The sequence below is a fragment of the Dermacentor andersoni genome, chromosome 3 (assembly GCF_023375885.2).
Source record: "Dermacentor andersoni chromosome 3, qqDerAnde1_hic_scaffold, whole genome shotgun sequence".
Classification (NCBI taxonomy): domain Eukaryota; kingdom Metazoa; phylum Arthropoda; class Arachnida; order Ixodida; family Ixodidae; genus Dermacentor; species Dermacentor andersoni.
The window spans coordinates 63295620-63318556 of NC_092816.1; the positions used below are offsets into that span (position 1 = coordinate 63295620).

General features: G+C 49.8%; 1 protein-coding gene across 1 annotated transcript; it reads right to left on the reverse strand.

Annotated features, from left to right (window-relative positions):
• Positions 1 to 2235: 2235 nt before the first annotated feature.
• Positions 2236 to 17271, reverse strand: LOC129387996 (uncharacterized). The gene is made up of 4 exons (XM_055077929.1): positions 12095 to 17271; positions 8652 to 8828; positions 3276 to 3507; positions 2236 to 2241 (listed from the first exon to the last, which is right to left on the reverse strand). Exons 1-4 carry the CDS (start codon positions 17269 to 17271, stop codon positions 2236 to 2238), a joined length of 5592 nt encoding a protein of 1863 aa, XP_054933904.1.
• Positions 17272 to 22937: the final 5666 nt, after the last annotated feature.

A 22937-nucleotide genomic window follows, 5' to 3' on the forward strand; every position in this document is an offset into this window, starting at 1 on the left:
TATGTCCACTACTGGACATTCCGTCTCACTGGACATTCAGGGCGCAAGCGCCGCGTCATTACTATTTCCAATTAAAAAGAAAAAGAAAGAAAGAAACAGCGGGCCAGTAGTCGTAACATTTCTCTAAAGTAAAACGTACGTCCAAAGCTCGGCCGACGAAGCGGCGATCATCTGTCCATCACCCATCGATGCGTCATATAAGCGGCACAGGCCGTAGGGCCGGTCGACGAGTATATAGGTACCCGTACGTAATAGTGATTGTTTTTTAATATTGGCCCCGATTCATCGAAAACGGCATGCAAACAGCTGCAGAGGCGACGGGCGAGAAGCATTGGGGATCCCGTCTGCTTCAACGGGTATACACGCTTTACGACAGATCCAAGCAGTGCTCGTCCGTATACATGAGTCGACGCACGTATGGTAGTTGAATGATGCATTAGCTTCTGCAGTGGTCATGGACAGTCTCAACGACAGTCATCTATTAGAAAATACTGTTGCCTCAAACTCTAACAGAGTAATCCCATTATCTGGCTAACACTGCTCATTCCGTATTATCATCATAAGATAGGGCGTCCCTTACCATGCGTGTTTTAAATGTTCATTTCATAATCATCATCATCTGATCGGGCGTCTATGCATTTTTGAACTGGTGGTGGGCAGAAGACGACGTGAATGACGTTGGTTGCTGTGGCCGCTTCAGAAAAAAGTGACGTTTGCTGCCGGCGGACTTCTCTTGCATTTCCTCTCGCGACATTTAGAAGATGCTGCAGAGATGAGCTGTCTGTCCCCTCGAACGAAAAGCAAGCATCGCAGTTGTCAAAAAGATCATCCCGTACGTTATACGGGACTCAATCCCGAAGCCACACCTCGCTGGCAGGAGAAACCACGTTTTAGCCGATCTCCTTTCCAACTTCCGCACATGGCAAAAAAAAAAAAAGTCCGATGTAGGCTGGTTGAGGGTCCTTTAATGCGGCAGATGGGGGACATAAGTAGATGGAGGTGTTAGTAGCGAACTCATGCAAATGGCCAGGGCATTTTGGACTGTACTATTTTCAGGATTGTTGTATTCATATAGGAGGTTGTGGCCAAGTACTGCACATGGATGGCCAATCCTGCTCTGGTGAGGGAGTGCGTTACCGGTTCTGGTCACCGGAATCAGGCCGCACTCCAGGCCTGTTTATGCAATTTTATCAACACGCGGATTTTTTTTTTAATCCGCGGCCGGTGGAAAATTGCGCGGCACCGGGATTCGAACCACGGTCCTCTTGCACGTGAGGCGGATGCTCTACCTCCACGGCACCGCTGCACCTTATGGGTCCAAAAAATAATCTGCAGAAAACTAAAGTAATGTTTAACAGTCTTGGAAGAGAACAGCAGTTTACGATAGGTAGCGAGGCACTGGAAGTGGTAAGGGAATACATCTACTTAGGGCAGGTATAGTGACCGCAGATCCGGATCATGAACAATAAGAATGGGCTGGGGTGCGTTTGGCAGGCATTCTCAGATTATGAACAGCAGGTTGCCATTATCCCTCAAGAGAAAATTGCATAACAGCTGTGTCTTACCAGTACTCACGTACGGGGCAGAAACCTGGAGGCTTACGAAAAGGGTTCTACTAAAATTGAGGACGACGCAACGGTCTATGGAAAGAAGAATGATGGGTGTTGTAACGTTAAGGGATAAGAAAACAGCAGGTTGGGTGACGGAACAAACGCGAGTTAATGACATCTTAGTTGAAATAAAGAAAAAAATGGTCATGGGCAGGACATGTAATGAGCAGGAAAGATAACCGATGGTAATTAAGGGTTACGGACTGGATTCTAAGGGAATTAAGGGAAGCGTAGCAGGGGGCGGCAGAAAGTTAGGTGGGCGGATGAGATGAAGTGTGCAAGGACAACATGGCCAGAATTATAGTACATGACCGGGGTAGTTGGAGAAGTATGGGAGAGGCATTTGCCCTGCAGTGGGTGTAACCAGGCTGCTGCTGCTGCTGCTGCTGATGATGATGATTTTCTGGATACGCTTGCATTTTTATTTAGTAAAGCCACACTTCTGGCACTGGTTACAGGCGCACGCAGTTTGAACGAGCGCATCTGAATTTCACATTGGCATTTTTTTTTTTGTGCCAGTTACGTATTATTACTGCTCCGTACATAGCTATATACGCTAACTTGGCCCTTCTTTTTAGTTCTAAGCTTCATTTTGGTGTCTTGTTCGTTGTCGTACGTACGTGCACTAGAACTGTAGTATTTAAGAGACGAAAGTGGTTAGGTACCCAGATCCCACGAAGCACAAATTGATTTGAACGCGTAGAAGGCCTTGCCTTCAAAACAAGCGCGAACTCATTTCAAACGTCGCTGAGCAAGAGTTGACGCGCTACGTGTAAATGACGGCGCAGCGAATTAAGATGATGCTTCATAAAGTGCGATGCGCTGCAGCCGCGTTCAAGCATATTTGAAGTTCATTGACCTTACGTTATAGACCCACTCGGGGGCTCAGTTGCGTTATGCTTCCAAGCACGACGTCGCGGATTCTATTCCCAGCAGCGGCTACCGCATTTCAATAAGGCGAAATGCAAAAACAAAAAAAGCTCGTGTGCTTCAATTTAGGAATATCGAATGCGATATCTTCCTGTCTTTTCTTTTTAAATAACCGAAATTTAAAGTTTGTCTGCAGTCGACTTGTTAAAAGAGAGACTTATTTACATTATTTCATCGATGCGCTAAGTGCGGTTTGCAGGTGTAAAGTCAGCCGCGGAAGCTTATGGACCACGTACGGGATCCCAGAAACGTTGAATTCCCGAGTATCGCTTGTAACAGTAGCCATGTAGAACAGCATCATTACAACGGTGTTCGGGCATATTATAGTAAGTGCTGGAAATGCGAATGCCAGACTGCGTTGCGAGGCTGCGGATATATTCAGATTGCCTCTCAGATCCCTTGGTGCGCAAAAATTTGCGGTTGACTGCATGTCCAATGCAGCTGAAGAGCCAAATTATCAAATTTGCCATCTTCTCCGCTCCGACCGGATAAGAGGGCTAGCTGCTACACAGCCTCTCCGATTGGCTCTCAAGATGCCGCATTGCAGAATTTTACAATACGGTGGAATTCGGCGATGTCCACAAATAGCCTCCCGAAAGCGCTGCCGAACTACCTGACCGCGGCGCAGCAACACAAATGCAGAAGCTCCGCCCCTGTATAGCTTTCGTTGATTGTCACAGAAAGCTGCCCGCGGTGTTCTGGGCGTGCTGCCATGTTTATCCAGTGCAGACGCACCTTGTTGCGCTGCGTGCAGGCTTCATAGACGCCGGTGGCGTGGATGATGTCCGGCTCTTTCGACAGTTTGGCGGTCGCCAGCAACGCGCGCAGGAGCTCGTCCTGCAGCAGGCTGTCGGTCGAGACGAACGCGCCGGGGCCCCGCGGAACGCGGTGGACCTCCGCCCAGCGGTCGCACACGTGCTTGTAGAAGTTTACGCACGCAGGTGTCTTTGCGTGGTCAATCAACGAACTGCAGACAGAGCAGTGCAGCCGGTTTGAATAAAGTCCCTAGGTAAAGGAGTTTGGAGCGAAGTTTTGTGTGCGAACCTTCTGGGACTTTTCAGATTGCGACGACTCGACTTGCAGAGTAGGTTGCATGCGGGACAGCACCATACTACCTGTATTACTACGCTGACAGGTGTCCAGCCCACTGGCCTTGTTTATTACGGAATTACTCGGCGATAAGACGGATGACACCTAAATATATTCATTGCAACTAATACGAGTCATCAAGACCACAATTCCTTTAATAAAACAAACCTTTCTACACTTTATATGCCTATATACTTTCCTAGGGATAGGGATTTGGCAAACCTGCTTGGCCGGTCTATGGCCGAGTAAAGTGCAGTTTACTGTTGCATTATCTCCAAGATCAACCCGCCCTAACCTGCGCGCCGACCCTAGGTACAGTGTCATATAGCACAGGATGCCAATACCGGAGATGCGCGGTCACTTAGCGGAGGTCTCCGCGTCTCTCCGTAGTCACCACATCTGCCAGGCTAATCGCTATGGTGCAAAACGCTCTATAGAATATAATCGGCTGCATGGCATTTATTTAACGCTTCACGAAAGGTATACGCTTGTCATATTCAAACGCGTGGGTTGCATCTGCACGTGTTTTTACTGTCGTTCGGCTGATAAGAGGATATATACCATAGAGTTTCATATTAGTATAACTAGAGGGAAATCTGGCGCTGCGATCGTTTAACCATCATGGGAATGATGGGAAGTACAGGCTTCGGATTGGCATTCTGTTGACTGGCAAACTAGTCCACAGTTATTTTTTGGTAGTTTTGGTTTCGCTTCAAGCGCAATGGCGATAACCTGCAGTGGGACAGTGCAACGCAAACCCCTCTGCCTTTGTTATGTTGCTCGAAGTGGTGATAGCGCGCTGGGCCAGCGGCTGGGACGATGTTTGTTCGCGGTGTGGTGCCAAAGCCCTGACGAGAAAGCGACGGCATCGTAAACGATGAAAGGACATGTTTTGACCGTTTAGACCTTGGTTTGTTAAGTGTGTTGGTTTGGCGCTGTAGCGTTACGTGCTTTATGAAACATCAGAATAGGAAAAAGAAGGCACTACTGATACAAGACATAGACAGTTGTACTTCTAGTGGCCTGACAATCAAATCTTATTGAGGGCTTCATTATGCATTGCTCGTTTATTTGCTCATTGAAATGCGTGTTTTAGGACTTTGAGAACACAAACTTACTTGTGGTAGGAAAGGTTGCTGCTTCCTGGCTGTAGTCTAGTGTCGCAAACTGGGTAAGTGAAAAGCCACGCCATAACGCTTCGGAAGCGGTACGTCAATATAAAATATGATGAAGCATACTCGTAGGAGGCCACTAGCGTCCTAGCTAGCACTGCAGCAGATGTGCTTAAAAGTACTTGAAGATGTTCAGCAATCGCGACAGCCGACGCAGCCTTTCGAAAGAGTGGGAAAGTTCGGAAGTGCCTGTCGTCTGCGAGAAAAGTCGCGCGTTTGCAGCGAGCAGGCGTCGTAGCAGACAACACTTGTAGCATTCCGCTCAAGGGCGCAACACTTTCTCACAATACAACATTTTTATTTCCATAAATACTTGATGAGTATTCTCGTATAAGTACATGCACGGTTGTTATTGTTGTTGCAAAAATAAATTAAATAATTATTCTCTGGCGTTAAATCGGGAACAGAATCGCAGAAGAATGCATACCCTGGTATGCCCTATAGTGATAAACCATATAGTAAACTGTGCTTCCATCTCAAAGTCATACAAAGTTTATGTAATGTCTTGTACATTATATAACGTACTGCAGAAATAGAATTAGATTTTATGCGATAATACTTGAGTATAGCTTCGTTTACTGAGTCGCAAGCAAACGCCACTAGTCTAAAGATCGAAGTCAATCCGAAGCCTGTACTTCCCATCATTCCCATGTTATAGTGAACTAGAATAAACTTTTGATATTCTAGCACACTGTACCCATGTAGGTTGAGACAACGCTCATGAGAGCTCCCGTAGACACTAGCGCCACATTTCGCTCTAGGGTATTTGTTTAGAAACTCTGATATATACTGATATAGTATCTATACAAAAATTGCCGCAGGGAACTTTGGCGCGTCTACGCGAGCTGCGAGCATGACGGTTGTCACCGTGGCAATGATGGACTCTCCTTCATTATATACACACTGGTGCCTGCAGCGTGCGCCGAGAACTATATTTGCTCCAAACCCTCTCTTTTCCTCCTCTCCACGATGTGTCAGGCTGCGAGCGCCCCCACATTTCGGTGAAATTTTGCAAACAAAATCCCGCGGCTGTTTCTTCCGGTATTACACTGCGGAAGCGACGAGCGCTGGAGTCCTATGATATCTAGGCCGCTTAACTCTTTCGTTACCACGCCTTAACTCTTTCGCAAACCGATCACCGGTGATCGATGCTTCAAATTGACGATTCCGACAAGTTGGAGCCGTTTCTTCTTCACTTAAGGCCATCCAGTAATTCGTAAAGGCACTTCACTTTCAGAATTAAATTTTCGCGCTCCGGCGATGTTGTGATTTTCGACGGACCTTTTTGCGAAGTAATGTGCGTATGTTGCAGCGAAAAGAGGCGTGGCTGCAGCGCTCGAGAAAAAAAGCATGCCGCTCACGATTACGCCGCACTATAGCATGAAAATTTTGTAAGCAAATGACTCCCAGCAAGTCAAGAATCAAATTATATCGCCGGCTGCAGTGCTGAGCGGTGACAACCGAAAATGACGCCAGTCAATTGTTCACTAGTGAGCTTAGGGAGTCGTTTTATTATGGGAAGCTATCACGAAAACCGCGATAGCTTCCCATCTGATATGACGCGTACACACTGATTATGCATCATTGGACGGAACAAAAAAAAAAGTTATTTCTGATTCGACGCCTTTTAGCCATTAACCCTCGGCTATTGGTCAAAAGTTTTCGGGCTGCGCCCACTTCAGCTGCCTGGCACGCGACGTCACAAAACCGCGAAAACTCACCGCGTCTAAGTGACGTATACGCGTTAAGATGCATTAATATGCCGAACAAAACTGATTTTTTTTTTGTGAATAGCCGCAGGCTGCCCTGTTCCGAAAGGAATAGAAGATGGCTGCCGCCGATCGCTCAGGCACTGGCTTCTCACACCCGCCGGAGAGCATGGGTTTATTTGCGTACAGTAAACCTTCTTGCGTGGCCATGTAACGTTCTCAAGCCCTTTCGGCACGTTTACGACCTCGCTCTGCCAACTCTTTTTGCTGAGGATCCGTTTTTGCGGCATTCTTATCCTTCCGTTGCATGCCGCCGCGGTTTTCGTCGAGCCACCTCAAGCAAATTAACAAAAAGCGGACCAATCGCAGACCCTGGCATCACCCTCTTTCACCGGTTATCGATTTTCAGTGCACTGGCTCGGCCCCATCGAATCCCTCGGCACTTGAGCGTGATCCTCGCCTCTTGTCAGCCAATTAGATAAGACAAGTCGCTCAGTGTAGGCAAGTGACGTCATTTGTTTTTAAAGGAAACAAAAGTGACCTCTTATAAATGAGTAGAGCGTTTGATTGGTCTCTTCAGACAACCCTATAGGGTTGTCTGTCTATAGGGCGGTGACCCGTATACGGGTCACCGCCCGATGCTTGCGTCGGCGGTTACGCAAATTTAACGTCAGCAGATTGGAATAGTTCTACATTATAGGGCCCTGAATGAGAACAGCGATGTGGGATAGTTGTCTTAAGTCCACGGTGCAAATTTCTGCAGCGTGAAACCAGCGTGTAGACAAACAGCTAATCTCAATAATAATAAAACATTGCCAATACTTTGTGTTCAGAGTAAGATTAGATAGTGAGGGTAAATTTTACCGTTTCTTTCTTGCTGTCACAATGGAGTGCAACCCGCAATCGCGAATTCAGATCAAAGCGGGCGGCCTGTGCGCTGCCATGTTACGCAATCACGGTAGCCGGCGGAAGCCGCCGCTCGCACTTCTTGCACCGGGGACTCGACACGCAACGTCGACGGATCGCCCTGCGCAAGGGCCGAACTTTTCGTTCTAATGGATAACGACTTGTTTGGGATTCCAGTTTGCCCTACGTTCTACTAATATAACGATATTTCTCTCGGGTGGCCATCGGGAAGGTGCGATTCAGAGAAATAGCTTGGTTAAGCCAAGAATGCGTTGCATATTAGAGAGTTTTAGAATAGGGGCCCCAAACGTTTTGGGGCCCCAAAGAAATAGCGTCGAAGCCACTGCGCATGCGCGAGACGCAAACTGCGTTTGGGTTTTGCGTTGGGAACGCTATTTCACCGATTTAGCGGGAGCTCAAATAGCGTTCCCAAAAGCTTTGCGTCAACAAACATGGCGGCACCCATCGAAGCGACGGCTCTAACCTAGCACCAAACTGGGTTCGATTCGCGGTAATGCGTGAAGTTCGCAAGCTAGGAGAATTGACTGCAGTTATCGCTTTCTCTCAACTAGCGTGTGTTATCAAGATTGATTCATTAGACGCCGCTGATTCCGAATTCGAGTGTGGATTTTATGGCTCGTAGGCCTAACACGGCTAAGCTTGGCTGGTGAAGGCACGTAAAGGCGGTTTTGTTGCTGCAAACTAAGCACAACTAATTGTTTGCTGCTTGAAGAATAACCTCTAAATTGTAATTAAACGCGAATACACGCAAGTCAAAATCACTATTCATATCATAAGATGGTATATTTTATTTAATTATTTTTAATCGTTTTTTTTAGACGCCGTAGTGGCGCTGTCAGCGCAAGACGCTATCTGCAAACGCAAAGCCCTATTCTAAAACTCTTCACTCCTGCGTGCCCCAATGCTAACACCCGCAAAGCTCTTTGGGGCCCCAAAATATTGGGGCCCCTATTCTAAAACTCCCTATTGTGTTGGGGCCCAGCTTTTCCTTCGGCTGTCGTGACGTCACGTCACGTGGTTGCGCTAAAGGTCAATGGTGGCTGCCCGGACGCGCCCAAGGGCTGAACTGAGTGATTGCAATATGCAAGCATAAAACTCTAGTGTAGGGGTATGAGCCACTATGGTGGCTCATACCCCCAATGGTGGCTGCCCGGCCGCGCCCAAGGGCTGAACTGAGTGATTGCAATATGCAACGCATAAAATTGCAACAAAACCTGAGGTAGGCCGCTTCGCTGTTGCAGAACGATGTCGAACACTCGTACACGCCGGCGCCCATCGTTACCCCCGGTGGCGGTGGCAACGGCGGCGGTGGTGTTGGTGGTGGTTTCGCAGGGGTCGTCTGGCTACCCGGCTCTGTACTAGGCGTTCCCGCTCCTCCGGTGGACGATCGACTGCGCGCGTAAATTTTTACGCTGTCAGACGTTGAGCGAACCCCGTGCGAATCGCGAAATGTACAGAAAATCCCCGAAGAAAAGGGCACTGAGAACTGCGACGAGCTCGTGTTTGAGGCCAGTAATCGCGACAGTGGACGTTGTTTCCTCTAGCGCACGAAATATACATCTTATTTATAGCGAAGCTGTTTAAGCAAAAGGTCAGTTCCCCAATTTTTATGCAAGATAGCTTCATTCTATGCAAAAGCTTGTATGTCACATTACTTGGATAAGCATTTTCAGTAGACTGTATATAGTCATAAATAGGCACTATTTTCAAGATAAGCAGGCTCAAGATCAGCATTTTCAAGATCAGTAGATATATATATATATATATATATATATATATATATATATATATATCTTCCTGAGAGCCTACTGATCTTGAAAATGGTGCCTATTTATAATTATATACAGTCTACTGAAAATGCTTATCCAAGTAATGTGACATACAAGCTTTTGCATTTTTCCTTCTTGGAATAAAGCGTCGTCTCGACCGTGGTATTTCAAGATAATATAGATATACGATAGGTACTCACACACATTCTCATATCGCTTCTGTTATGAAATGGGTAAAAAAAGCATTTCTATGCCTACCGAACGAGAAATTTTTCCGTAAGACAATAAATGGCTCATACCCCCGTAAGCAAGCAATATATATATTGTGAGCATTTATGCGGACTTCATCTTCATCTGTACAAAGTCAACATCTATCATCGGTTCGTGTTCGTTTTTTGCATATGCGATGCCATTTTTCCTTCTTGGAATAAAGCGTCGTCTCGACCGTGGTATTTCAAGATATATATATACATACATACATACACGAACCGATGATAGATGTTGACTTCGTACAGATGAAGATGAAGTCCGCATAAATGCTTACAATATATGTATTGCTTGCTTACGGGGGTATGAGCCATTTATTGTCTTACGGAAAAATTTCTCGTTCGGTAGGCATAGAAATGCTTTTTTTACCCATTTCATAACAGAAGCGATATGAGAATGTGTGTGAGTACCTATCGTCACGATTACCACCCATCAGGACAATAAATGCACATCCAAGTGATGAGACATATAAGCTGTCGCATAGAGTGAAGCTAGTGATACAAACATGGTCCTGCTAAAACCACCCACTAAGGCACAGCGATCAAGAAAGTGTATGCGCGCGTTCGTGTGCCGCCGATATAGAGTGAGTGAGTGAGTGAGTGAGTGAGTGAGTGAGTGAGTGAGTGAGTGAGTGAGTGAGTGAGTGAGTGAGTGAGTGAGTGAGTGAGTGTGTGTGTGTGTGTGAGTGTGTGTGTGTGTGTGTGTGCGTGCGCGTGCGTGCGTGCGTGCGTGCGTGCGTGCGTGCGTGTGTGTGTGTGTGTGTGTGTGTGTGTGTGTGTGTGTGTGTGTGTGTGTGTGAGTGTGTGTGTGTGTGTGTGCGTGCGCGTGCGTGCGTGCGTGTGTGTGTGTGTGTGTGTGTGTGTGTGTCGCCGATCAAGACCACCAATCAAAATAAAAGTGAGTTTGCCCATGGATTTGGGCGAATCGGGGAGCACAATGACAGCTTCGCTAGCATATTCCACCTTCACAGAGTGGATTGGCTCCCAATTTTTCTTAGAACCACTTTACTTGATTACATCATTTACATGAGATGATTTACCTTTATAGGTCGACCAAACAGATTACCTTTAAAGACAAGTTACGCCATTCGAATAATACAGGCGCCCACAGAAAGATGGAAATTTAATAATGATCGACATTGATGGCACAAGGGATGTTTCGCCACTGTACAGGCATTTGAAGTTCTCATTACAGTCTTCATCATGCTGGGGCAAATTCGTAGACGAATAGTCCCCTTGTCAGTGGCAATGCGTGAGATCTACTTTTTTCAGTGGCGTAGCCACAATATTTATTTAGGGAGGCGGGGGAGGGGGTGGTAGGACGTGCCACCTACTGGCTACGCCACTGACCTTGTTCGACGAGGGGGCTTTCCCGTCGAAAACTGTGTTCGATTTGTCTCGGCCTTGCGAGGGACGACGCAAACGTTGGTTCAGACGCTACCTGTTCGACTACTATTGATGACAGAATTTCTGGCGAGACCAAGGGCGAACGTTTGACAGGGCCCCGCAATGACACTCTGCTTCGTGTTGCAGCCGCTTGTGTAGTCTTTCGTCTACACACACCGCACTTGTCGCGTATATACAGAGGGAACAACTCAATTCGCTTTATGTGATCGACTTATGTGTCACTCCTGCTTTTTTTTCTCCCCCCCCGCACTTAATTTCCCCCCTAAATATGGACTGATAGCTTGTCGCATGACTCTGATTGCTTTGATTGCATGTCATAATGACAACGAGCGCCTCCAGATCTCAAATTTCATGCTTGTCGCGAGCTAGTACAAGCTGCCAACGCAGGCAACGTATATGAGATGATTCTCCGCGGCCGCGTTCCAGATGGAACACACTACATATAGACGAATTCCCGTCTACGCATTGCTAAGTGAACCATACACCATGTGCCTCACCTGTCAAGAACCGTTAAAAGCTCTGCATACTGAGAGAGAGAGAGAGAGAGAGAGAGATTCTTGTTGATAGGAAGGTAAGGCATACTGATATTTCGTGAACCGCTCTTGAAAGAGAAAGGAGAAAACTAGTTCACACGTGTTACAGGTGTTACCGTGCATCCCCACACCAAGTAATTATGGATACTGCCCCTTCGGTCATCTGTCGAACTTCACCGCAATGCAGTACCGTAGCTCGATGGGCAACATTTAAAAAAATATATATATTTCCAAAAATCGACCGAATTTCAACAACTTTCAGTTAACAAAAGACGAGTAGGGGCTCCTTTCTAATAGTATACGGATTTACGGCCCTTATTCGTAACTTCACTGCTGCGTTATCGCAGCGTTTTGGTCAGGTATAAAATAGCTATAATGCAGCAGGGAAGTTACCACTAAGTGCCGTAAATCCGTATAGTATTAAATTTTGGCTTATCTGTAGAACTATAATGTATACAGGTGCGGCCCAGTGACCGACATTAGTGCATAGTGGTGAAGTTCGACATGTGGCTAAAGGGGCAAAGTCCCAAATTTCTGGGCATGTTCACCCAGCATATCTACACTTACAGATGGACGAGTTCCACTAGGGAACCTTCTTTAGGACTCTGCATAAACTTACTCAAACTTCAGCGAAACATAATTTGACTCTTATTGGTGTACAAAGTAGGAACTGCCGTCGTACCTGCTTAAAGTTGTCTCCCACGTTACGATAGGCGTCAGCAGCGTCGATAGCACCGTTGTATCCTCCGGCTGAGACGGTCCCTTGGCGATGATGAAATAGAAAGCCAGGACGGCGATCATGATGATGCACACGGCCAGCAGGAGCCAGCATACGGCAAGGAGCGCCATGTTGCCCTCCTTGTGCTCCACGACCACTCCTCCTGCACCTTTACGGGCGCCCTTTTTTCCTTTCCTTTTTTTCTTCTCGCCCTTCTTGCCCTTCTTGCCCTTCTTGCCCTTCTCGCCCTTCTTGCCCTTCTCGCCCTTCTTTCTCTTCTTGCGTTTCTTGCCCTTTCCCTTAGACTTCTTGCCTTTTTTCGAATCAGTTTTGTCTTCTGGTTTCTCAGGTCCTTTGGCCACAGTCTCAGCCCCAGCCGCGACTCCCTCCGCTGGCACTAACGGGCGCACGTCTGCTGCCTGCATCTGGGTCATTTTAGGATCGAGGCCGGTCGTCGCCGTGTCCACTCCGGGGCCTTCCGGCTGTGATGGACGCCGCGGAGCCACCTCGGCCACCGGCTGCACGGTAACACTGGGCTCCGCGACTATTATCGGCACTGACTGAACTCCCGTTGCTAAAACAGCGCCCACTTCCTCCTTGTTGTGTCTCCTTTTCGTCTTCGAGCCAGCTTTCTTGCCTTTCGCGTGAGGCTTCGAGTCTTTTTTGTCCTTTTTCTTGCGCTTTTTCTTGTGCTTCTTGTGCCCTTGTGCTGGCGGTGGAGCTTCGACCTTTGCTGGTCGAAGCTTGACTGATGCGCTCACGGGGGTTCCTGTGGCGTCGTACTGCAATGTAGCCGAGGATGCGGCGGGCAGCGGCTCCGCCAACGACGCCGTTTGGCTGGTGCCGAGGGACGTGACTCCGGTCATCCCGCTCGTCGGGCTCTGAACGGATGGGGTGGCAGGCGCGCTCGTCAGCGCGCTCGTCAGCGCGCCCGCCGGCGTGAGCACCGACTTGCCCTTGGGTTTCTTCTTTTTCTTTTTCTTTTTCTGGCCGGGCGGCTTGGGCGGCCTGCTCTCTTTGAGGGAGATGCTCTGCGGGCAAATGCGCACAATGCTGGGCCGTCGACCGGGCGAAGGCGGCGACGGGACGAGCGACGGAGTGGGCCTCATGATTGAGCCTCGACGACCTATGTGGCTGGTGGACCACTTCATCCCGCGGGACGGCTCGCATGTCGGAGGCGTGCTCATGCCCCAACGATGCGTGGAGAAGAACATCTCGCGTACGAAGCTCGGCATGGTCGACGTGGACCACTTGAACGTGGTCTCATCAGCGGTACCGGTCTCTGGTTCCTTGCGCTGCTTCGCCCTGAGGGCCTTCTTAAGCTTCGCCGCATGACGAGCGGTGGCAGTGTCCAAGTCCACCTCACCGGGCGCACGAGGCACGGCTCCCTCCTCCAGTGAAAGTGCACTCCTGGGTGCAGAAACAGACCGCCGCCTCGCAGGTGACTGCAGCATGAGCGGCATTGCAGCGGCTCCTTCGAAGACTTCCAGGCACTCTTCCAGCTCCTGCGCTCCGGCCGGTACACTCAGCGATTGCCGCGATTTTCTTCCGGCTGGCTTGCGCCCGAGCTCTCCACCCGCGGCAGCGCTGTCGAACGTGGGCGGCACAGCTGGAGGCCCGCTTGGCAGGACTTCCATTAGCGCACTCTCGAGTTGTTTGGACCTCCTTCTCGAATCGGAAGACCCCTTCATTATGCTGTGCTTCGGCACCGGAAGCTCCGAGGTCAGTTCGGCCGTCTTGTCTCCAGCTGCCGTGTGCTCGTCGGGCTTCTTTTTTTCTCCCGACCCTGGAAGACCCCGCTCGTGCTTGAGCGCAATCTGACCGATCGTACCCGTCTCCACTTCCATTTTTTTCGCGGAACCCTTCGGCTGATGTCGCTTATCCTTGTGTTTCTTTTTTCCTTTCTTCTTGTGCCCCTTCTTCGGTGCTCCACTCTGCGACGCGGTGTGCATCTCGGATACAGATGTAAGCGCGCTCTTTTCCGCGTCGGATTTCTCTTTGGACTTCTTTTTCTTTCCGCCGGCTTTCTTTTTCTTGTGCCCTTTCTTCGACGCGCTTTCTTTGCCGGAACCAAGCGTACTCTTTCCCACCTCTGTAATCGCTTCCCCTTCCGGCACCTTCTCAGCCTGCCTTTCCGTCGCGCTGGCAGCAGCTTTGTCCACGCCATAGTACCCCTCTTCTGGAGTCTTCCAGGGCGCAATCCTGGACTCCACGGCCTTATCACGTTCCGCTACGTCCAGAGCAGTGACAGCCGTCCTCTCCACTAGACGACTGTCGTCTCTATCTTTCGGCTTCTTTTTGTGACGCTTAGAAGGTTTCTCCGGCCAAGCCACAGTTTCAGGCTTTTCTTCACGCGGCAAGTCAGCGTAAGTCGCCGTCTCCCCTTTCTCGGCCTGTTTCCTGTCCACAGCACCCTGCCGAGCCTCTTCAATTTCACGACCGATGGGAACGTCGCCGGGAGCCTCTTTCTGTGGGCTAGCCGGTTCCATTGCTTCGATCTCTTTCAGCAGCGCCTCCTCCATGTCGACCAAAATATCATGCGCGCCTTCAGCATGACGTTCTGGTGAGTCGTCGTCGTCGGGAGGCTTTTGGCCATCGACATCCAGTGGCGCTGTTCTTACCTCAACCGGAAGCGACTCTTCAACGACGGCCAAAATTTTGAGCTCCTCCTTAATCATATCATCTAGCGCTCCGGCTTCCGCTATCTTTTGAAGTGCGTCGTCCTCCGGTTGTTGGCGTTTCTTCGACTTCTTTTTTTTCTTTTTTTTGACGGCTCCAGGTGAAGAGACTTCAGCGTCGCCCTGCTCCTCGCCTTCTTTCTTCAGCGTCTTCTCTGCCTGCTTCGACATCTTTCTCTGCTTCTTCCCGGCAGCACCGGAAGAAGCCGCTCCCGTGGCACTGGATTTTCGGCGCTTTGTCGAGAGCGTCGTTCCCTCCATTTGCGTTTTTTCTTCATCCTGGGCAGATCTTTCCCCCTTCTTTCCTTTCTTCTCTGCGCCAGTACCAGTCGAAGACACCGCCTCTCTAACGCCGGATTTCCGGCGTTTTGACTTCAGTGTGGTTTCGTCCACTTCCGTTTTCTCTTCTTCATGGGCATACTTCCTAGCTTTTCTTTTCTTCTTCGTCGTTTCTGTTGCGCGAGTAGAAGTAATCTCGGTGTCTGCTGCCGCGGCCTTGCCTTTTTTCCTGCGTTTAGGTCTTTGTTTCTTGTCCTCTGCAAAAATCTTTACATCGTCTGCCTGAGCAGCGAGCGACTCTTCTATTCTACCCAGAACGCCCTGAACACCCTCTGCAGTTTCACGCTTCGGAGATTCTCCACCAGAAGCCCTTCTCATAGCGGCAGCTATTTCTGCTGCCTTGACCTGGTCCACGAGTGACTCTTCCATCCTGTCCAGAATGCCCTGAACATCCTCTGTAGTTCCGCGCTTTAGAGACTCTCCACCAGAAGCCCTTCTGATAGCGGCAGCTATTTCAGCTGCCTTGACCTGGTCCACGAGAGTCTCTTCCATCCTGTCCAGAATGCCCTGAACATCCTCTGTAGTTCCGCGCTTTAGAGACTCTCCACCAGAAGCCCTTCTGATAGCGGCAGCTATTTCCGCTGCCTTGACCTGGTCCACGAGAGTCTCTTCCATCCTGTCCAGAATGCCCTGAATATCCTCTGTAGTTCCGCGCTTTAGAGACTCTCCACCAGAAGCCCTTCTGATAGCGGCAGCTATTTCCGCTGCCTTGACCTGGTCCACGAGTGACTCTTCCATCCTGTCCAGAATGTCCGGAATGCCCCCTGCAGTTTCGTACTTCAGAGACTCTCCGCCAGAAGCCCTTCTTACAGCGGCGGCTGTTTCCGCTGCTTTGACCTGGTCTGTTAGCGAGTCTTCCATCCTGTCCAGAATGCTAGGCACTCCTTCCATCATTTCTCGTCTCAGCAATTCGTCGCTTGGTGGGGCAACTCCGCCACTCTCATCAACGGGCTCGCCGGCACGTGACCTGGTGTCCTCGGTAATCGCCGTGAAGTGAGCGTGAGCATCCGCAGTCGGAATTTGACCGCCGACTTCGCCTCGGCCTGTGGACTGCCGTCGCTTGCGCGCCTTTGGAATTCGCCATGCCCTAGCATAAGGATCCCAGACCGGTTGAGCGGGGCGCCATCCGGGCATGTATCCCCTTGGAACTTGCCATGGCGGGGCATATGCTCCTCTCGGGAGTCCTGGAGGGCCTCTGACGAGCTGGCTGCGGCTGTCGGAGCGCGGCGGAGCAAGCAGCCGTCCGATGATCTTCTCCACGTTCATCGATATGGATCGCAAAAGCATCCCCTGGCTGCTTCCCGCCGCAGTTGGCTTATTGAACTCGATGTCAATGTTGACCGCACGCTTTCCCGGGGAGACAGGCGAAAGGGCCACAGCGGAAGATATTTCTATGGAAGATGCAGCGTCTGCTGCGGCAAGATCCCTCGGGGAGAGCGGCCTGCCGTGCTTGGCGGTGCTCGGCGCCATTGAGCTGCGGCGTTCGGCAGGTCGGGGCGCACCGCGACATTTTACCTCGACGGTGACCGAACTGGAACTGGACCAGCGATCCGAGTTCACGCCGCCCGCAGCGCCGGCTACCCCGACATCACGCTCGGGCGGCGCCGTCGAAGGCTGCTGTCGGCGTCGGGCCATCGGCACAGGGCGCCGTTCGCTCTGCACGCTCGGAGGGACAGTGGGTGGACCATAGCGCTGCTCCGCAAAGGCGGCGGCGGCAACGTCCTCGTCGCCGGCCTTGGCCACATAGCACGTGGTGTCGCCCATCTCGTACCTCGCCCTGGAAGGGCTGGCGTTGCGCTGTCCTCGCAGAAGTGACTGCTTCCTGTCTTTTCGGGCCACCGCACCTGGTGCCTGTGAAGCGGCGGAGCGATGGCGGCCGCGAGCTCCCGCGGTCGACTCCGCGGGAGAGCCGTCAGTCGGTGACCTCGCCCTGGACGTCGCGGCTGCGTGACTCCGCCGAGAGTGCGGCTCGAACTCTGGGGCGTCTCGCCGTCGCTTCGACTGGCGCTCGGGGCTCGCCGACGAGTGACGTGATCCGACGCGTTGAGACCGTCGCCGTGCGGGCCCAGCGCTGTGGCGTTGCCGCTGGCGCCCGTTGGCGAATCTGTCCTTGATGTCGCTCATCGTAGATGCGAGGCGTAGGCGTCCAAGAATTCTAGGCGGCCGCTTCTAGATTTCTCGTGAGAACGTGGGGCACGCGGGCTCGGGACTGGTTGATGACGATGACCGTGCGTAGCGGCCGTATACGGTTTCTGTTGTATGGTTGATGTTGACCACAGAGACGGTGGCGCATACCGGCTGTAAAACCGAGCGACTTCGTGAAGCTATTCCGAAATTCGCAAGATCACTTCGGTTAATATAACTCCTCCCAGTTGTCGTCAAGGAAAGTGCGAGTTCTAGGAGAGCCTAATAAAACGTCAAGACGGAAAGTTAATGAAACGAGGAAGAAAAGGAAGTGGGACTGAGCAGTCAGAAGCGGATCAATGCAACTTCTTCTTTGTCGTTGTGTACTTCACTCACAGCACCTAATGGATCTCAGGTTTCGTGATTGTTTATATCATTAGTACCTCAGCGCTTAACTTAGTAGTGATCCCTATCAAAATATCCGAAGTACACTGTTTCTTAACGGGTGTGAAAACGCACCATTCCCCGTGACTCGTGGTGTTTGTCAAGGGTGCCCTCTATTGATGATGATTAAGCCTCAATTATTTCCAGTACTATTTATTCTCAGTCTCGAGCCATTTCTTAGCTCAGTACTGAGAGAGCCTTACGTGCGCGGCCTCCCACTGCCTAGTAGAGGTTTTGTGAAGGCAAAAGCCTTTTCCAACGACCTCGTATTGCATCTCGGGAAAAAAGACAGTTTATCCCGTACCGTTCGATTTTTCACTTACTACAGATATACTGTAAGTGTGGCAGAATTTTTCTAAATGTCATTTTGTTCACTAGTTCCCCACAGACACGCCTAAGCCCCTTTTTCCGTCTTCAAAAGAGCGTTTCTATTCGTATTTTAGGCCTTTTGATTACGATGGCGTACCAGGCTCTGTGTGACTTTCGATTTCCTTCAACATGCGTAAGATGAAATATTCAGAATGTTGAAGGGTGTTACTTACCCTTATTAGAAAGAAAGTACTTAGCGCAGTCTGTATCTTGCGGCTATGTGTGGTACGTTTATCACGTTGTAGAGCCACCGGCCATTACGGGTTACTATAGGTCTGTGCAGTCCATTTTTGGTTCCTTCTTCTGGTCGGGTAGTACAGAACTGTGTCTGGTCGCTGCCGGCTGCTTGCTCTTCGATGTCCGCCTCGCCCGTTACAAGGTGATCAGTGTCCAGCACGTGAACTCGCCTGCTACTGCCACGGCAAAAAGATTCGTTACCTGTTACCGGGCTTACGCTTAAATTGTGGGCCGCAGGTATTATACACCCTGCATTTTATCACCACGTACGACAGGTATGTGTCCCGATGTACACTTCCTCGAAAACTGTGTCGTGAATACAATGTCGGCCTTACTCCTTCCTGCGGTTTCGCCGGCGCGCCGCGCACGTTGCACAGATGTGTCGTGGGGTGCGATAACGGCATCCTTTCTGCCTGGTCACCTATACGCGGTTTCACTTGGCGTCTAGGCTGGCAAGTGCTCCCAACGCGTGACAGACTAGAGAGGTGGGGCATGATCCCATCTTCGCTGTGTCCCAACTGCCCCCTTCAATAATCAAACAAGCATGTGATGCTACAATGCGTCGTTGGATATTTTGGAGGGCTGTGCTTGCTGGTTCCCTTGGCATTGGAGTTAATCGCTTTATCATATCTGGTCACTGCGCGCGTGGGCGCTTCGTGTGACACTTTATTGCTGCGGGGAGCCTTATGTCTGTGGCGTAACCGGTGCGAGGCGGTTGCCGGGAGACATCTTTGCCGCACTCGATGTCCACGTCTGGAGCTGCTTCGCTCTGAGGCGCTGTCGTTTCGTTCCGAGGAGTTGTCATTCCTTGGGGAAGGGGAGTTCCTTAGACGGTGGTCATGCCGTTTCCGGTCGGTACTTGATGGACATGTGTGGCTTGATTTTCCACCAGCCTCGTTCTTGTATCCAGGCCATCAAAAGCATTTATGTACAGCCGCCCTGATTTTTAATAATATAGCGCGAGCGTCGACTGAACTGCTGGTGAGCGCCTTATAACGGCGATAAGCGTGCAACAAGGCGAGAGTTCGCGCACGCGCACGAGCTTTCTTCCTGCTCGTGCGCGAACTCTCGCCTTGTTGCACGCTTATCGCCGTTATAAGGCGCTCACCAGCAGTTCAGTCGACGCTCGCGCTATATTATTAAAAATCAGGGCGGCTGTACATAGTATGTAGGTGCACCCATGATTTCTGTGCTTGCGTGCTCTCGTGTGCGTGTGAATTTTTGGATATACACATCTCATAGCATCACCACATAATTATGTAAAGTGCCCGTCACATCGTTGTACATAAACTTTATGTACTCGTACACATTCAACACCGCTTTGTATAATGCGACGATTAGTTTATGCGCAACTGCGTTTCTATTGGTCTAAGTCGTTATACGTTAGCGAGGCCATGCGGACTCGGACACATCTTCGAAAGCGTGTCGTGTATGCAAGGTTCAGTACTTTGTATACGTTATAATCCCGGTGGTATTGTGCCGTTATTGTGCCTCAAAATATTCTATCATCTTTTGCTGAAATAAACTATATCTAAGCGCATAGACACCGTCCTCGTGGTATTGTGCCGTCATACATACAGTGCTTGCTGGACACCGCTTTACGGGGAAGCGTTGAAGTGCCGCCATTGTTCAGTGTTCAAGAAGTTCTGGCATGATATTTTTAAATATTCCTTTCTTTTGTGCTAAATGAGTGTCTTAGTATTTGTATTTTTCCCCTATAGGGTGTAGAGGTCCTGGACTTTAACGCAAGGAAAGTAATAATGAGTCGAATGTACCATGTCAGTACTATATTGTCACGATTCACAAGCAACAGGAACTGATAAAAAACTAAGGGTAGGAGACTTTAATTGCAGGCCAACTGAAAAACTATCGCGCAGGGACCTCTTCTCTTCCGCAATGCGCGAGGTCATCTTCCTCTACATGCCGCGTATATACTGGATGTGGCATTTGCCTCCCTCCAGAGAGAGTATCGTCCCGATGCTCACCTAGCGGCAGGAAGATGTGTCGGGCGAGGTGTGGGCACTTCATTCCGAACAATAGGGCTTCATGCGCACAATGTGCACCACTTCTGGTGAACGTTGCCTCGCCCTGGAGGAAGCAGGACGGTCAGGGATGACCTCGTAGTTCAGGTCGCTGAGACGCCGTAAAACCTTGTACGGACCAAAGTACCGCCTGAGTATATAGCTTTTCTGAAAGCCCTCTTCGACGGATGGGACGCCAAACCCACACTTTGTCGCCTGGCTGATATGTAATGTAGCGGCGCCGTATATTGTAGCGTCGAGCATCGTAGTCCTGTTGTCGGGCGATTCTGACGCGGGCGAGTTGTCTCGTTTCTTCAGCACGTTGAGCGAAAGCTTCAGCGTCCGTGCCTGTATCACCGCAGTCATGTGGCAACATCGCATCGAGCATCGTCGTTACTTCACAGCCATGAAGAAGGCTAAATGGTGTCTTTCGCGTTGTTTCCTGTTGATCAGTGTTGTAAGCGAATTTGATGTACGGTAGAATGCCATCCTAATTTTTGTGATCTACGTCTACGTACACATTCAGCATGCCGGCGACAGTCTTGTTCAAGCGTTCTGTTAGGCCGTTCGTTTGCGGCTGATAGGCTGTGGTCTTTCCGTGAGCCGTGCCGCTGAGGCTAAGCACTGTCTTTAGAAGTGTAGCCGTATGGGAAGTCCCTCTGACCGTTATTATCACCGCTGGTGCACCGTGCCTCAGAACCACGTTTTCAATAAAGAATCGCGCTGCTTCGACTGCGGTGCCAGTTGGAAAGGCTTTGGGTTCTGCATAGCGTGTCAGGTAATCGGTGGCAACTATGACCCACTTATTGCCAGTATTGGAAGTTGGAAATGGTCCGAGAAGGTCCATCCCGATTTGGGAAAATGGGGTCGTGGGCACTTGAACTGGTTGTAGTAACCCAGCTGGTTTCATATATGGTGGTATGCGTCGCTGACAATCGAGACACGTGCGCACGTAATGTTTCACAAAGGTGGCAATCCTTGGCCAGTAATATTTCTCTTTGACTCGGGCCAGTGTACGCGTGTAGCCGAGGTAGCCAGATGTCGTTTCATCATGGCAGGCTTGCAAGACCTTATGACGAAGGCACGTTGGAACGACAAGTAGGCGGCTGCTTCCACTTGCAGAGAAGTTCTTCTTGTAAAGAACATTATTACGGAAGCAGAATGATGGCAAGCTCTTTGCAAATATTTTGGGCGCACTTCTAAATATTTTGGGCGCGCCTTCTAAAAATTCAATAAGCGGAATCAGTTCGCTGTCTTACCGCTGCTGACGAGCAATCGTGGCCGTGTCTAGAACACATATAAAAGTCATGTCTTCGTCATCTTCTGTGACTTCCTGCTCAATCGGTGACCTTGAAAGGCAGTCGGCGTCGGAGTTCGTCCGGACTTGTACACCACTGTCATATCGAATAATTAGGATCCAACGCGCCAGTCGACCGGACGGATCCTTCAAGTTCGTCAGCCAGCAAAGTGAGTGATGATCGCTGACAACACTGAAGGAACGGCCATAGAGATACGGGCGAAACTTCATAACTGCCCATACCACCGCAAGGCATTCCTTTTCTGTGGTTGAGTAATTAGACTTAGCACGTGAGAGCGTCCTGCTTGCGTATGCAATGACTCTCTCGGCTGAGTCTTGCCACTGCAGGAGCACAGTGTTTAGTCCTACGTTGCTAGCGTCCGTATGAAACATGGTAGGAGCGTCAAAGCGAGCCAGTACAGGAGGTATTTGCAGACGCTGTCGGAGATTAATTCTTAAACGCTGTTTGTTCTTGCGTTGAGGAAGTGCGTAAGTGGGACTGGGGACTGTGGGACTGAGGAAGCATGTGTGTGCGTCAACTAGATAACATAAAAGCTCGAAATGAAAACAAATAAATGACGTTAGTTGCATATGCACAATCGTGTGTCATGAGTGTGTGCGAATGCGTGCTACGGCTTTTAAGGCAAGTACATAAAAAAGACGACACATACGCCTCAGTTCATTTTGGTCATTTAGTTACTCAAAGACTGAAAGAGCATAAGCATCGAGCTGTCGTCGCAATGCTTTGGCATTCATCCAATAGGGATAACTATGTGCCCTTTGAATTTATTTGTTTCTAATTTCGCGCTGCAAAGTTGGCGGTGCGGCCCTTGCACGGATGCGGCCCATACACGCGTCTTTACTTTATGACAAAACGCACAATTATATATCAATTCGCCGACCAGGCAGCTTGGTAGCCCACCTGAAGCTCACAGTACACCAAATAAACCCAAATTTCTATTGGGGTGTAATTAGAAATGTTTTTGTACCTGTAATTATATCAAACCACAGATGCAGCCAAACTGACATATACGAAGCTTGAGGGCACAATGCACATATATAATGAAAGTGAGGAGTTAAATCCTCGCACAATCAACTTCAGCTTGCAATACCACAGAACAAAGCATGTCAACCTCGCAAATATTAGAGTGTGACCAGTGGAAACGGCGCTTCTTTTTTTTTTTAAAGGGTTGGTTCGGCATTTGGTAAAATGATCTATCATCACAAATCACTACGAACTCTACTTGTATACAAATGTGGAACTCCTTATTCCATTTCAAGAAAGGTTCCTGGGCCCT

Bases quoted from the DNA above. Each gene is read 5' to 3' on its own strand.
- LOC129387996 (XM_055077929.1), bottom strand. From the start codon at position 17,271: ATGAGCGACATCAAGGACAGATTCGCCAACGGGCGCCAGCGGCAACGC. The intron at 8,829-12,094 runs GTACGACGGCAG...TTACGCGCGCAG, and splicing joins TGGGAGACAACTTTAAGCAG to TCGATCGTCCACCGGAGGAG. The intron at 3,508-8,651 runs GTTTTGTTGCAA...CTCTGTCTGCAG, and splicing joins AGCGAAGCGGCCTACCTCAG to TTCGTTGATTGACCACGCAA.